Source organism: Salvia miltiorrhiza, chromosome 5 (assembly GCF_028751815.1).
Source record: "Salvia miltiorrhiza cultivar Shanhuang (shh) chromosome 5, IMPLAD_Smil_shh, whole genome shotgun sequence".
In the NCBI taxonomy this organism is placed as follows: Eukaryota; Viridiplantae; Streptophyta; class Magnoliopsida; order Lamiales; family Lamiaceae; genus Salvia; species Salvia miltiorrhiza.
The window spans coordinates 19,209,780-19,224,841 of NC_080391.1; the positions used below are offsets into that span (position 1 = coordinate 19,209,780).

The following is a 15,062-nucleotide window of genomic DNA, read 5'->3' on the forward strand; positions in this document are numbered from 1 at the left end:
TTCTAAACTGGACAAAGAAGGAGAAGGGAGAATGAGGAAAATGTTGTAGAACACGAGGAGGAAATGAGGAAGAAGGAGAAGAATGAGGAAAAGGTTGCAGAACGCAAGGAGGAATTAAATGAGGAAGAAGGTTTCACCAGAACGTACGTTTTGTATACGACATATTTGATTTGTATAATAATTTAACCCAATTGGGAAGTGTTTATTTTGCATGATTGATAAGATGCATGATTTAGTATTTTTTATCTTCAATGGTAGGATTTCTCCAATCTCACTCTTTAAATGGGATAAGAATTAAACTAAACTAGCTTAATGATAGAAATAATAAATAGCCTTGAGATATCTCAAAGTTTCAATTCATCAAAGTAAATAAGGGAATAATTAGTTTTACTATTTTTATTTATTAACGCTAATCCTTCAAAGTAAGCGTTATTTATTATTGAGGGTTGGGGATGAGAATTTAGAAGCTTAATTTCCGTGGCAGCCATTAGTTTTGGAGACGATAATATTGTGATTCTATTGAATGGAGATTTGTCTACTTAAAAGGGAGGGAAGATGATAATATCATCTTGATTTTTTTTTTCATTAATGATTTATGTTTCACTAGACATATTGATACACCATAGCGAAATTAATCGCGAACCAACTACTACCAAAATTAGAAAAATAATTCAGCCCAAAAGTACTTAACTACACCAATATTAGAAATGAAGATGAAATAAAAGATCACTCAGTTACTAGCTATTACAATTAATTACACTTATGTTGTTGCCACATTTTTTTAGCCTTAATTAATTGAATAAAACAAGTTGAAACACATAATATATTATATCTAACTCATCATCTTACAAAATTCATGGAAATCAAGCACTCCATTGCCATCAAGATCGTAGGCCCGAATCATGGCCTTGCATTCCCGTACGGATTTCACGTCGCCGAGGCGGCGGAGCACCTGCCTCAGCCCCTCCGCCGTAATGCACCCGCTGCCCTTCTCCTCCTCGTACACCTCGAAAGCCCGCCGGAGAATTTCGCCGTCGCCGCCTTCCCGCAGCTCCATCACCCTCACGAACTCTTCAAACTCCAGCAGCAAATCGCCACCTCTCGAGAACTCTCCGATGATCCTCTCCGCCTCCTCGCGCGACACCGAATCGCCGACGGCCGCGAAGTAAGCCGTTAGCTCGTCCGCCGAGATAGTTCCGTCGTTGTCGGCGTCCAAGAAGCGGAAAACCCGCCGGAACTCGTCTTCTTTGCCGCGCCGCGCGATATCAATATCATCGTTTGGCGGTGGAGGGGTGGCGGTGTTTGGCTTGGGGCGGAGGCGGCGGGGCAGGCTGAGCTTCAAAGCCCTGCTGCTGAATGGCATGGTAATGGTTGCAATCGCCATTGATTATATTTTGAGATAAGATGTAATTAGAATTTACAAGGTTTGGGAAATACGATGGGATAAGAGGGTTTATATAGATGTATTGATTGAGATGGAAATTACCCAAAAATGTGTGCGATAATAAATGGCCAAAATTTCACATGAAATTGCATGGCAGTTTCCTATGTACTATCATGTGAGTATTGAAGAAGGCTAATTTTAAAGTTGATGGGCTTGCCTATTCTACTTATGTACAATTTAACTATTAGTATATATTTCCATTCCATTAAAATCGACTTTTTTTCCCCTCCCCTTTAGACATGATCATGTGGTAGAGTGAGCATTATTCTTGCAACTTTTAGTTTTAATTTTTTAAGTTTTTTCTCATCAACATCTTTATAGGTTTGAGCTTGTTACGCATGATGTTTATCTAATAACGGCTGCGCGTCACATGAACACAAAAAAGAATAAGTTAACTTACTTTACATTTTATTTTATCATTATTATCCAGTGAAATCTTTTTAATCCATATAATAACGAATGTTCTTATCTATATTGATTTTTCATGCATTTCAGCTTGGCTTGGACGAGCTGATATTTTTTTTAATTTTTTGTGAGTAACCTTTTCAATTGATGTGTTAGTTCGAAATGTCAAACTATTTTCGTTTGAATTAATTCAAAAAACAAATATGGAGGAAGTATTACTCTCGCACTATTATATATGTGATTTCGGTACCGGAACACAAGAGTTGGATAGAAATTTGGACTATAAAACTTCATGACCGAAATTAATTAGTGAGAGGATTTCAGAATTCTTTAGAGCATCTCCAATGCTCATTGCTTAAGGGGGATCGACACGGGTCGCTGGGAGGGCGGTTGCAGTGGAGACACGGCCAGGTGTGAGGCAGTGTCTTGGCGAAGACCCGGGGCGAAGGGAGGAAATGGTTGGCGCGTCCTCCGGACGCGCCCCAATTAAAAAAAAAAAGTCGAAATTCATTTTTCAAATTAAAAAAAAGCCATTGCAATTTTTTTTTTAAATTCGACCGTTGCTGTTAAACGGCTATTTTATTTTTGTTTTTTTTTTCCTTTTTTCTCTTCTATAAATATCACTCTTCCACAATATCAAATTCACCACTTTCTCAACTACAATTCTCTCTATAAAATTTTTCTCATCCCAACAACAATTCTCTCTTCTACATTTTGCTTGTAACGGATCGCGAATTCGATGAATACCTCGAGCAACAAGGCGGTTCGAGGCTTCCAATAATGGGATTTGCTCCATTTTGCAAGCCTCCAATGTCTTGGCTACGGAAAATCTTCCCACGCCGGTGGCGAACGCCAATGTCCAAGAAGAGCCTGAGGCGGTGAGGCCGAAAGCCAAGGGCACCCGCGCTTCATATTCTAGCGAGGAGTCGGAGCTTGTGGCAATCTTGTGGGCGGAGGACCCACAATCCTATTTTCGGGACCTCCCAAAGGTTGCTCCAATATTGGGGAGCAATCGCGGAGAAGTTCAACCAACTCAATGAGTCGGGAGCAACGAAGCGAAAGCCGGAACATCTCAAGTCCCACTTCGCCCGTGTCCAAAAGGAGACGAAATTCTTCGAGGGCTTCTACAACAATGGCAAGGAGAATTGGGGGAGCGGTATGAGCGACGACCAAATCACCCAACAAGCCCAGACGATGTTCGAGGTGAATTTCAAGAAGTAATTCTCCTACATCAAAGCTTGAAAAGTGCTTCGCGTGTGCAAAAGATTCATGTCGCAAGCCGGGGATGTCCACTCCGTAAAGAAGTCGAAGGGCTCCGATGGTGCAGCAACCACCACTTCTTCGGAGCCGAGTGTCATGACGAGGCCCCAAGGCCAAAAAGCGGCAAAGTGAGACAAGGGCAAGGCGAAGAAGGGAGAAGGGTCTTCGGGAGGAAGTTCGACGTTCTCTGACGCCCTCGAGAAGGTGGCCGAAAGCATGAAGGAGCATGCTCTCAAAACGGGGGAAATCGCCGAGGTCAAAAAAATGCAAGCCGAGATGAAACGAGAGGAGATGGATATGAAGCTCTTGAACAAGGACATGACGGGATGACGGATGCACAATTGGGCTTATTTAAATTAGGAAATTATTGTTATTTTTTATTTTATTATCGTATTTTAATTATGTTTTTAATTTTATTTTAATTATTATAATGTTTAATTTTATTTTTAATGAAATTGGAAATTTAAAAATAAAAGCATAAAAATATGAATTTTGTGGAAATGGAAATCTAAGACACCCTCTAAGCACCAATGCATTGGAGAGGGGTGTGTCTTAGGTGGGGACCATCATCTAAGACACCCCTAAGACACCATGCATTGGAGACGAGAGATTTTACTCATAAAACTTCAATGAGGTTATAAAGTGCTATTTCCTCCGTCCACGAAATAAACTCCTATTTACCCTTAAAAATTTGTCCATGAAATAAATTTTCATTCTGTTTTTTGTACAACTAGCGTCTAACCCGTCGAATTTTCGACGGGAATTATTTTATGTCATCATTTATAATTATTTTATGTTATTTTTATTACTATAACGTATGAAATAGTTTATATATAAATTATTTCTTTAATTAATTTGATATGATCAAATTAAATTAGTAATACAATATTTGAAATAATATTAATCTTAATCACTTTCGCCAATTAAATGTAGGTTGTGATAATAGAAATACACTTTTATATAAATATTCATTTGATGAAGTTTATAAAAAGTTGATGTGGATTGAATATTTTAGAAGAAAAAAATATGTAAATTTGAAGTATGATATGATGTACGATTGATGTGTCGCATCTGCTATTAATCGTATATCGATAATATTTACACTCGTCCCTCAAACATTTTTCTTTTTTTTCTTTTTTTTTTTCTATTTTGGTTCGTCCCCAAAACATCTTCCTAACCTATTTTTGGAAACAATTTCACTAATTATTATTCTTACAATTTCACTTTTTGTGGGACTCGTTCTCCACTTTCACTAACTATCGCTCTTACAATTTCACTTTTTGTGAGACTCATTCTCCACCAAATACATAACTAACTTTTATTAAAACTCGTGCCATCCTCTCTTAGGAAGATGTTTGGAGGACGGATGGAGTATTAAGTTTGTTCAAATTCTTTAAATTTGACGGATAAGAAATAATTTAATTAAACATATGGCATCTGAGTATCATCTCATATGGACCTAATAAGACCAGATAATCATATGAAGCTCTAAAGACCGCATATGACATTTGAACGTCAAAATTTTGAAAATCATATTCTTTGGAGTTTGAAATACTACATCTGAATTTTGAGCATCATTTTGTATAGAGCTTGAAGATTATAACTTATTTATGAGTATCATTTTATCTAGAGTTTGTGAAATTATAATTAAGTTATGAGAATAATCTCGTTTGGAGCTTGACATGTCATCTCTGACTTTTGAGCACCCTCTCGTGTGGAACTTGAAAAATTACAACTTAGTTTTGAGCATCATCTTGTCTGAAACTTAAAATGCCATAATTGAGGTTTGAGCATTATCTTGTCTGAAGTTTGAAGGTGTTGTGTGACTAAAGAGTAAATGACAAAAGTGATAAATGTGTTGTGAGCTTAAACATAACTGAGTTTTGAGCATTATCTTTACCACTCATCCCACAACACCTTTCTCACTTTTGTTAGAATTGTCTGAAGTTTATTTTATGGACGAAATGAGTATTTTTTTTTTTTTTTGCTCTTTTGGTTTCCTCTTGTTGAATTATTCTCCCTACGATATTATTATTATTATTCTACGCAGGGTCAGGGTCTACCTATGTCTTTACTCGTTGTACTTAATTTCGTAGGATAATTTTCTTTTCCATGTTCTATTCATATAAAAATTATATAGGCATCAAAAAGCTAAAGTAGACAAAAGCTAAAAAATGTAAGAGAAGGTAGGGGATAAAAATCAGCAAGACAAAACAGGGGTAAATTACTAAAAAATAAAAATAAAGGAAGAAAGTACAGGAGTAAAAAATAAGTAAAATATAGTGCAAAGGTCGGGCTCTCGTAAAAATCAATCTTACTCTATTAATTATGAACAAAGTGATATTGTAATATTAAAAAAAAAAGTAGTAGATTATAAGCATAAAAAAATAATCATAAAGAAAACATTATGTCGTGCAAAAAAGCAAAATTTCTTTTAAATCGATCTTAATGATCCATCAATCAAGATCTATGGATTTTTGTTGGTTTTCAACTGTTATTATTTGATTCTTAATCTAGAAAATATATACATGGAAAAAGTGTAGAAAAAACTAAAGTGGAAATAAAAAGAATAAAAGTGTACACTTGAAATTCCTACAAGATTTATAATTTAATGCAGGGTTAAGGTGCAGATAGACCCTTGTAGTATAAGCCCCTATAGTGTATTGTTCTCCATAGTCACTGTGTGTGCAAATAGACCCTTAAAGTCCGAAAAATCGATCAATTAAGCCCGTTTGCTAACTGTTGTTAGTCAAAAAAATTTAACCTCCAATTTCTTTTTTCTTCTAATTTCTACCCAATTCTAATTTAGCCATCGCCGACATCTCCCCCGGCGCCTCCGGTCACCTCTCTCTCAATTCGGCGCCGCCATCGCCGCCGCCACCGAAGTCTTCCGCCACGATGAGTAGCCACTCGATCTGTCGTGGCAATGCTCGTCGTCGTCATCGTCGGAGTATTTTGCTGGCGACATTCCGCGATCTCGATTTCGGCAGGCTCTTTGCTGTGCTCCGATCGAGAATGACAGAATCTGCTTTCTTCGGCGACCGGGACTCATATTAGAGAACCAAAATGGAGAAGCGGAGCAGGACTCCGCTAGTGGTAGTGGATATGCCAGGAAACGAGAGAGACGGAGGGTGCTTCTGCGCGTCCAATTTGCGGAGGCAAGAGGCGCATACGCCGACACCGTTGCTGAGGTCGGCAGTGTGCTTCTTGCACGTCGGTGGTGGCGGCGACGATGGCGGCACCGGATTTAGAGAGAGGTGACTGACGACACCAAGGGAAATGTCGGCACTGGATGAATTGGAATTGGAGTAGAAATTGGAAGAAGAAAGAAATTGGGGTAAGAAAAAATTTGACTAACGTTTGACTAACACCGGTTAGTCAAACAGGCTTAATTGATCGATTTTTTGGACTTTGGGGGCCTATTTGCACACACAGTGACTATGGAGAGCAATACGCTATAAGGGCGTATCTGTATCTTAACCCTTTAATGTATCATTAGTTCCACGTAGAGGTTGTTACCCGAAGGTGATTCATCATTTTGATGTTGAATTTTGTATACTATGATATTTTTTGAAAAATACTGAAAATTTGAGATTTTTAAATCAAAAGTAAAAATTTGAAATATTTTCTAGCAATTTGGACACAAAATATTAAGTATTAACCCTTATAAGTCAAAAAGATTTTCTATTTTATTTGAAATTATAAATCGTCATACACCAAATCAAATAGAAAGTAGGTCAAGAAATCAAATGCACTTAAAGTGGCTGACATTTTTACTAGAAGAAGGCATCAAATTTATACTGGAAATTTACTGAAAATTTTGTATAAAATGTCTAATGGGCCCACTGAGAATTTTCCTGGAAACTTCTAGCCAGATTTAATAATAATGTGACTGGCATCTATATATATATGTGATGAAATAAAGGATGCGTTCTCTTTGATTGTAAATTTATCATAAAAAAATAGAAATAAATAAAATTTCATTTTTTAAATTCTTTCTTTTTTCTCCCTCATTTCCTACAAAATAGAATTTGATCCTTACTCATTCCTTCTTTTCACTAAGTAAAATAAATATAAGGAAAATATAGTTAAAGAATGTTTAATAGATGCCAAAATATTTACATCAAGTGTATACTACAACAAAATGTTCTAAATGAAATGTGATCTTGAAAAATGTCAATAATAAAACTGTGTCTTGTGTTAAATAATTATTATGTGTGTCATAAAAATAAAAGCATATCACAAAATTCAATGACATTTTGAGGGTGTATTAATTTTGCATAATTTACTTATATTTATATGTGTAACAAAAAAAAATATATAGTTGAATTAAATTTTTTATTGAAATAAAAGAAAAAAAGAAAAAGAAAATCAAGAACTCATTGAAAACACAAAGACGCTAACTAAGGGTCGAGTCTCATCAAAATCTTTATGGTGAAAACTCAGAAGCGTAAAAGACTAGTAAAAAAAAAAAGAGTGCCCGTCTATTACAAAAAATAAAATGAGAACAAAAAAGATAATCCAACCCTGCCAAAAATGCTCCTCATAATACAATATAATCTTACTTTTCTTAGTTGCATGAAATATTATTAATTAAAATATAATAAATAAATAAAAATACAAAAATGATATCTAACAAAAAATATAGAAAATGAAAAAAATAATAGTAAAAGAAAAAGAAAACAATATAATTGTAAAATAAAAATATCTAACAATATTTAGATAAGAATCAAAATATAAAAAGAAGAAAAGAGAGAATAAATTAATAATAGAAAAGAGAGAAAATTAGAAGGAATAAATGAAAGGAAAAAGATTCTCTTTTTATATGAAGTATTATATAGATTAATAGAAATTCTTTCTATTTTCTAATGTTATTTTCATTTCACCTAATTTCTTATTCCTTCCAGAAATATTTTTGTTCATTTTCTTTTTTGTCTCTATCCAAAACCTCTTCATAATCTATTTTTAAAAATAATTCTACTAACTATTATCTTGTGGTAAAGACCTCAATTTCCAAGAGAGGAGAGAGTGCACTAATGTTTGTGCGCAAAAACTTGCATGCGGTCATGCGGCCGGGTCTGCCCGGCCCGTTAACAGACTCGGTCCGACCTGAATTCAAAAATATAAATAGACTTTTCCTCATTTTTTCTCATTTGGCTACAGTAACAAAACGCGTCTCTTTCTCTCTCTCTCTCTCTTGCTCTACCTACAGTTCTCTCTCGTCCGCGTCTCTCGTCTCCCGTCTCACTCTCTCTCTCAAATTTCACCGAACGATTCGTCTCTGTCAATTGTTCTATCTTCACCGAAGAATTTCTCTATTTCGTCTTTGTATTAGGGTTTTCCTGAACTTGTTCCATTGATCTGCATACTTGATTTTTTTAAACTTAGGGTTTTGCCTGCGTTTTTTGGCTTTAGTTATGTCTTTGTTTACTTGATTTGTTATTATATCCGTTGATTCGTGATTATATCTGCTTAGATGCTCTTATGTTTTGTTATTTTAATGAATTTTCGGAAGTATTCATTTCTTCAAATTTCACCGAACGATTTGTCTCTGTCAATTGTTCTATCTTCACCGAAGAATTTCTCTATTTCGTCTTTCCAAGGTATTAGGGTTTTCCTGAACTTGTTCCATTGATCTGCATACTTGATTTTTTGAACTTAGGGTTTTTTCCTGCTTTTTTGGCTTTAGTTATGTCTTTGTTTACTTGATTTGTGATTATATCCGTTGATTCGTGATTATATCTGCTTAGATGCTCTTGTGTTTTGTTATTTTAATGATTTTTTGGAAGTATTCATTTCTTTCAATAAATGTATAGTTTAATGAAATATGAAAGTAAGCATTATTTGTATAACATGTAATATTTGTATGCCATGGAATTATATTTGATATGTAATGATTATGTTTAGTAAAAGTAAACATTTCTTCTATAAAATGTATTACTTATATTCATAGAAATTAAATACTTATGTTATCATAAGTATACATTTGTGAAACTGTAAACAAAAGTAATTTTTAAAGTGAAACAATGTATACATTTAAATATCTATACCTAAATGATTAAATTTGTTTCGGAACTTTAATAATCTTCAGAAGACTTTATGGTTTGCGCCGCCGTTGAGATGGCTGAGGTTGTCGGAGGTTCAGGTGACGGCGACAATTGAAGAAAACGTGACAATTGTTGGAGGTTCAGGTCGAGAGGAGAGTAGACGTTAGGGTTTGCGGCGTCTCAAAAAATCGGGAGGTCTTGCTCCAAATCTCTGCACTGCCACCCAGAATTGAGGCAAAGTTCAAAAAACCTGTAAAATTGGAGGTCGTGCTCGATTAAACAGGAAAACTCCGTGTCGCCATTTTATTCGTTGCGGATGTTGGAAAAATGGCGGTGGAGGTTTCACGCTTGAGAGAGGCAGAGCCGTTTCTCTAGAAGCTTGAGAGAGGCGGAAGTTTCGCTGAGAGAGGCCGAGAAGATTCAGAGAGGCGGAGGTTTCACGCTTGAGGAGAGAGGGTTTCATTGTGAACAGTACTGAAATATGTATTTATATTCCGGGTCAGGGTTGACGGGCCGGGTCCGACGCGGGCAGGGCGACCCGACCGCATGCTATGCGGGAGTCCGCACACAAGTCCAACCCATGTTTGTGATCTCCATACATATAGGACACATTACAAATCCACCTCTATATATTCTTTGACAGCGACGATTTTTCATGTTTTTAACAACAGAAAAATCTGTCACCAAAAATCAAGTCTTTTATTAGTGCGGGGCCAAATTCAAAGAGATGAACACATTAACACCGGGAATATTGAACATCTATTTAATCTATTGCATTGAAAACACAACAATCCATCACTTCAATAGTTTTTCTTCGTGCCTCTATCGACAGATGTAATAGCAGACTTTAGTCTGACATTAAAATAGCTAGCACAAGCTAGGTATACACAAGCTAATCCTACGTAAACCTTAAACCAAAAGTATGAGAAAAATGTAAGATACAAGAATACGCCAGTGAAAGCAATCACCACTGCACAATTAGCAACACATTTCATTGTTGAGAGTTGCTCTTCTGTGCCTTGATGAGGAAAATGGCCATTCACAATGAAATCGGTGAGCAGCTGATCCTTTATTACGAAAACATCCATCAACCACGTAGCAGTTTCGTTCTCGGTTGAGGGGATTTGCTCTAGAGGTATGCGTCTGATATGCATGTGCACTTCAGAAGGGTCCACGCCGAATACATTGTCCATGAAAGAAGGGCATCGGTTCTTGTATGCTATAGTTACATCATAAACTGCCAATATACGGTTTCAACAAGTGAGTTTTATGAAGCTGCAAGATTATCACAGACGAGTATTTGACAGATTGATTAGTTTTGTAACTTGTTCGATCATCTAATCCTTCAAATTCTATCCTATAACACAAAGTAAATGCCCTTGAACCTAATTTTTAAACTTGTACTAGGTTGCAGAGTTACACTGATCTACTAACTATGCATCAAAGGATACATGTAATGGTCCACGTAATGCATAGGGCTGAGCAAAACCAAACCGGAACCGCCAAACCGAACCGAACCGAACCAAATCGGGCGGTTTGGTTCGGTTTTTGTAGTGAAAACGGTGCGGTTTGGTTTGAAAATTTTCAAACCGCCAGTTTTCGGTTCGGGTTCGGTTTGGATAAAACGGTGCGGTTTATAACCCGAACCGAACCGAAATTTTTAATAATTTATTATAATATATTTTATAAATAATTAATATTAATAATATTAGTAGAATTTATTTTCAACCCTATTCTAATTTCAACCCTAGCCGCACGCCTCCTTTTCCCCCATTGCAATTCAGAATTCAAGTTTCAATTTCCCTCCTCCCACTTCCCGTCGGGCCGCCGCCGCAGCGCCACCGCCACCCCACCCCATTCTGGCAGAAGGCGACAGCCATCCCCACCAACAATCGCCGACCCAAGATCCCTGCCGGCGCCGAGCCTCGCCGCCCCACGTCGTTGCCTAGAGAGACCGAGCCTCGCTGCCCCACGCCTGACCGAGCCTCGCCGCCCCACGTCGTCGCCTAGAGAGACCGAGCCTCGCTGCGGCGCTGCCCCACGCCGTGGCCCAAGGCCTGACCGAGCCTCGCCGCCCCACGTCGTCGCCTAGAGAGACCGAGCCTCGCTGCGGCGCTGCCCCACGCCATGGCCCAAGGACTGACCGAGCCTTGCCGCCCCACGTCGTCGCCTAGAGAGACCGAGCCTCGCTGCGGCGCTGTTACCAGGTTTTTGAAAAAAAAAAAAAAAATAGAACGGTTTTAGGTCAAACCGAACCGAACCGAACCGAAATTTTACGGTTCGGTTTGGTTCGGTTTTTTCAAGTAAAACGGTTTGGTTCGGTTTGAAATTTTAGTTGGCGGTTTGGGTTCGGGTTGGGCGAAACGGTTCGGTTTCAACCCAACCCGCCCGAATGCTCACCCCTAGTAATGCATATATGAAGTGACAAAAAAATGTACTAAATTGAACATGTTTAACTCCTTGATTCATATTGACAAAGATTCATCATGTCATCGATATTTACCATAGCAAAGAATGTCTTGAAGACGTGACGTGACACCAATAGTCGGTGTGTGTAATGCCTAGCAGAAGAAGTGACACCAACAGTTGTGTATGCAATGCCAAGCAGAGCCATACCGTGGACAAAAGTTTTTGCATTAGGCCAAGATTACCGATAACAATTCATGATTATTAGATGAAAAACTAGTTCATGAAGGCATATTGCACTCTAGATCATATTATCAAACATCCATCCCAAAATTATTAATCAAAACAATTGAGAGAAAAAACCTGCATCTAGAGAGCCCCTCAAAATCTTCAAGCAAGCATTGAAGCCCCTTGTCTTTGGAAGCAAGACATTTTTAAGTATTGGCAATCCACTTTCCTTAGCAAACTTCTGACTTCTCATGCACTTCTGCTCGCTGCATAAAGCAAGAAGGCAGTAAATCAGAAATGTCATCTACATCAAACTTTAACCGTTCTTCCTAACTCTTGATTAATCAACAAAATATTAACTAGGACATTGAAAATAAGCACTTCAAGGAGGAATTAAGAAAGCTTGATCCAATTGTCATTCTTTTATATTGAGGGAACAAGAGAAAAGTAGAGGCTTTACGTATAATCAGTTCCTTCAGGGAACACAGCAAGCCATAATGGATCCTCATGATTGCCAAAGCTCGAAAGCATCTTGTGCATCACTGGTTCATCAACTTCCCACTTTCTCTCCACTGGGATGAACTCTAAAACGTGAAACCCCCAGCCAAAAATCGGCAGCTTCATCAAGCTGCTCTTGAGAACATACTTAATGTATCCCAAACATCCTTTTCGTAGTGCAAAATCCCATAGATACATCCAATCAACCTCAGTTCTATGGTTGGAGATTATCAGAACACGCTCTTCCACCGGAACTTGATCACCGGAAAAAATAACCCTGGTTTTGTTTATTTTCTCAAACAAGAATGGCCAGAGACCGAGCCATAGGCCAAACAAGAACGACACAGCTTTTCTACTGTAGCGAACACTGAATAGGCGTAGGACAATAGTAGCTGCAGGTGCAAAATACACTAAGAACATAGACGCAGTCAAAAGATATACTGCTAAACATAGCAGACCCCTGAAAATTCTAAAAGGAGTCAGTGGGAAGTGCTTCAAGTTTTTGGTAGATTCCTGGGACTGATTAATCTCCATGTTCAATTGAATTAGTCTTCACTCCTCTGGCCAGAAAAACAGGCACCAGTCAAGAGAGCTTCTGTTCATTCAAGATATTCTTCTCTTTGAGTTTCTCATGACCAGACTGTTGGTCAGAGCCATAAAACATTATTGAAGTCCATGGAGCTCACATCTGCAACAAAATCAGTATCTTTCATCAACATTTAACATAGCAAATATATAGACAGCTCGCTGAACATTTTGAACATCTGATTAACTGAATAAAAGCAATGCCGCCTTTGAAGATTTTTTTTTTTTTTTTTTTTTTTTTTTGCATTAGCCTTTGAAGATTCTTGATTCTAGAATAAACCATCTCCAAATCCAACTGTGAGGTTGCTACCACGTGTATTTTAAAATATCCTTCACTTTTAATCTTTTATGATCATTTTCATTTCTGAATCTTTTACGATCATTTTCAGTAGACAATTATGGAAAATTTGAAAATACATGTGGCCACAACCCCATGGTCCCCATGATCGAATCAGGAGATTATGATGCTGTGCCATTTTGCAATATAGGATTTCGTCCATTGTATTGCTCACTGAAGATTTTGTACTAGCATAAAAAAAATCTTATCAGACCACTGCGTTTCAAGACAAAGTTAGTGCCGCAATTTTTTTATTTATTTTTTGTGTGTGTATTACTTATGGTAAATACTTAGCATCTCAAACACCGAACCTCTTAAATAAGTCAGAGATTCAGTTTTTACACCAAATAGAGTTCATTGAATGCTAAATAACGAAAGTGCAGCATGCAAATTAACTGGCAATATCAATATCATATTTGATCAGACATCAGGAGAAAAAAAAAGGGATTATAGCCAAAAAAATACACGAACTTTGATAAAAGTTGCAATTTTCACCTGAACTTTCAAATTGGCCAAAATATATCTGAACTTATATTTTTTGTTGTAAATTTCACCTCGACGGAGTTCAATCATTGCAAGTTCAGGTGAAATTTATAACAAAAAATATAAGTTCAGATATATTTTGGCTAATTTGAAAGTTCAGGTGAAAATTACAATTTTTATCAAAGTTCGTGTATTTTTTGGCTATAATCCCAAAAAAAAAAAGACAGAACAAACATAATAGTCGTAGTGAATCGTGTTTGCCATCGCACCACCTCCTCATAAACTCTGTAATTTATCAAAACTGCATGCTTACCCCAAATTACCACAAATAACACTATATTTCCATATATAAAACAACAGAAAAAAAAAAAAAAAAACCTTCCAGATTTTTTAATCTGATCCGAAAACTCGACCTCGCCAACCATTACGTATATGGATTTATCAAAAAATCCACTACAAAAAACTTCCAGATTTATCATAAACTATTTCCGATCAATAAATACAAAAATGAAATCCACCGCAGCAAATCCTTCTAGCGCATTCGTTGAATCACCAAAAACAACGACTTCCGCAGAAATAAACATCATATATAATCATAGGGGAATGCGCGAAGTAAATCACAATTTCTCAATGCGAACACGGAGAAGGAGGGAAAATCCATCATCTCTCGATACTATAATCTAGTTCTTACGCTGATAAGTGATTGAGAAACGAGGAGATTTGAGTTCCGATGCATCGAAGCAGACAACGGTGCACTTCTACCTTCCAAGCAATACAATAGGATCTTAATTTGTGTCTATGCATATAATATATGCTGTTGGTATATGCGTAGACAGAGAAATGGTTTCTAGAAATTAATGTTTTGGAGAAGCAATCTGGTGTGGACCAGCCTATGGTTGAGGGGTAATTTTAGCGCGCGGTTGGCGTAGCATAATTAATTATGTGTTACATCAGGTTAGTTATGCTATACAATATAGATCTGCACAAATACATCTAAGTCTTTATTATAATTAAATATCCCAGAGTCCAACTCTCTCGTCCCTATAGGCTATAACTCGCGACAAGTAATTCAATTCCAAATTATACGAATGAAAATTGAAATAATTATATATTTTTTTATTTTGAAATGTTGCATTGTTATTAGCTCCCAATTTGATAACTATTCAGATCTCAATTTGCGTTTGAGTCTATTTTGTAAAAATCATTAGCTGAACTAAGCAACTCTAAGTTTTGAAGTGTTGGCTCGATCGTGAGTTTTAGAGCAACTCCAAAGGGCCCGCTGAAATGGCGGTGGCCGCTATTTTGGAGTAGACTCTTCCTCCAACAGTTTCGCTACCTCTACGCTAATTTGAAGTTATTGAACAGTGCC

The 15,062-nt window shown here is 37.1% G+C and overlaps 2 protein-coding genes across 3 annotated transcripts; both read right to left on the minus strand.

Annotated features, from left to right (window-relative positions):
- Positions 1-670: 670 nt before the first annotated feature.
- On the minus strand, positions 671-1,540 carry LOC130986553 (probable calcium-binding protein CML41). Its single transcript, XM_057909996.1, has one exon. It carries the CDS (start codon positions 1,382-1,384, stop codon positions 833-835), a length of 552 nt encoding a protein of 183 aa, XP_057765979.1. The 5' UTR covers positions 1,385-1,540; the 3' UTR covers positions 671-832.
- Positions 1,541-9,907: 8,367 nt separating this feature from the next.
- LOC130986554 (probable 1-acyl-sn-glycerol-3-phosphate acyltransferase 4) lies at positions 9,908-14,530 on the minus strand. 2 transcript variants are annotated; one of them, XM_057909997.1, is made up of 4 exons: positions 14,385-14,530; positions 12,251-12,976; positions 11,926-12,056; positions 9,908-10,393 (listed from the first exon to the last, which is right to left on the minus strand). In XM_057909997.1, the coding sequence occupies exons 2-4, from the start codon at positions 12,820-12,822 to the stop codon at positions 9,957-9,959; spliced, it is 1,140 nt and encodes a 379-aa protein (XP_057765980.1). In that variant the 5' UTR covers positions 12,823-12,976; positions 14,385-14,530; the 3' UTR covers positions 9,908-9,956. The 2 variants fall into 2 exon arrangements, with proteins under 2 accessions (XP_057765980.1, XP_057765981.1); XM_057909998.1 differs by lacking the exon at positions 14,385-14,530 and adding an exon at positions 14,072-14,378.
- Between the last annotated feature and the right edge of the window lie 532 nt (positions 14,531-15,062).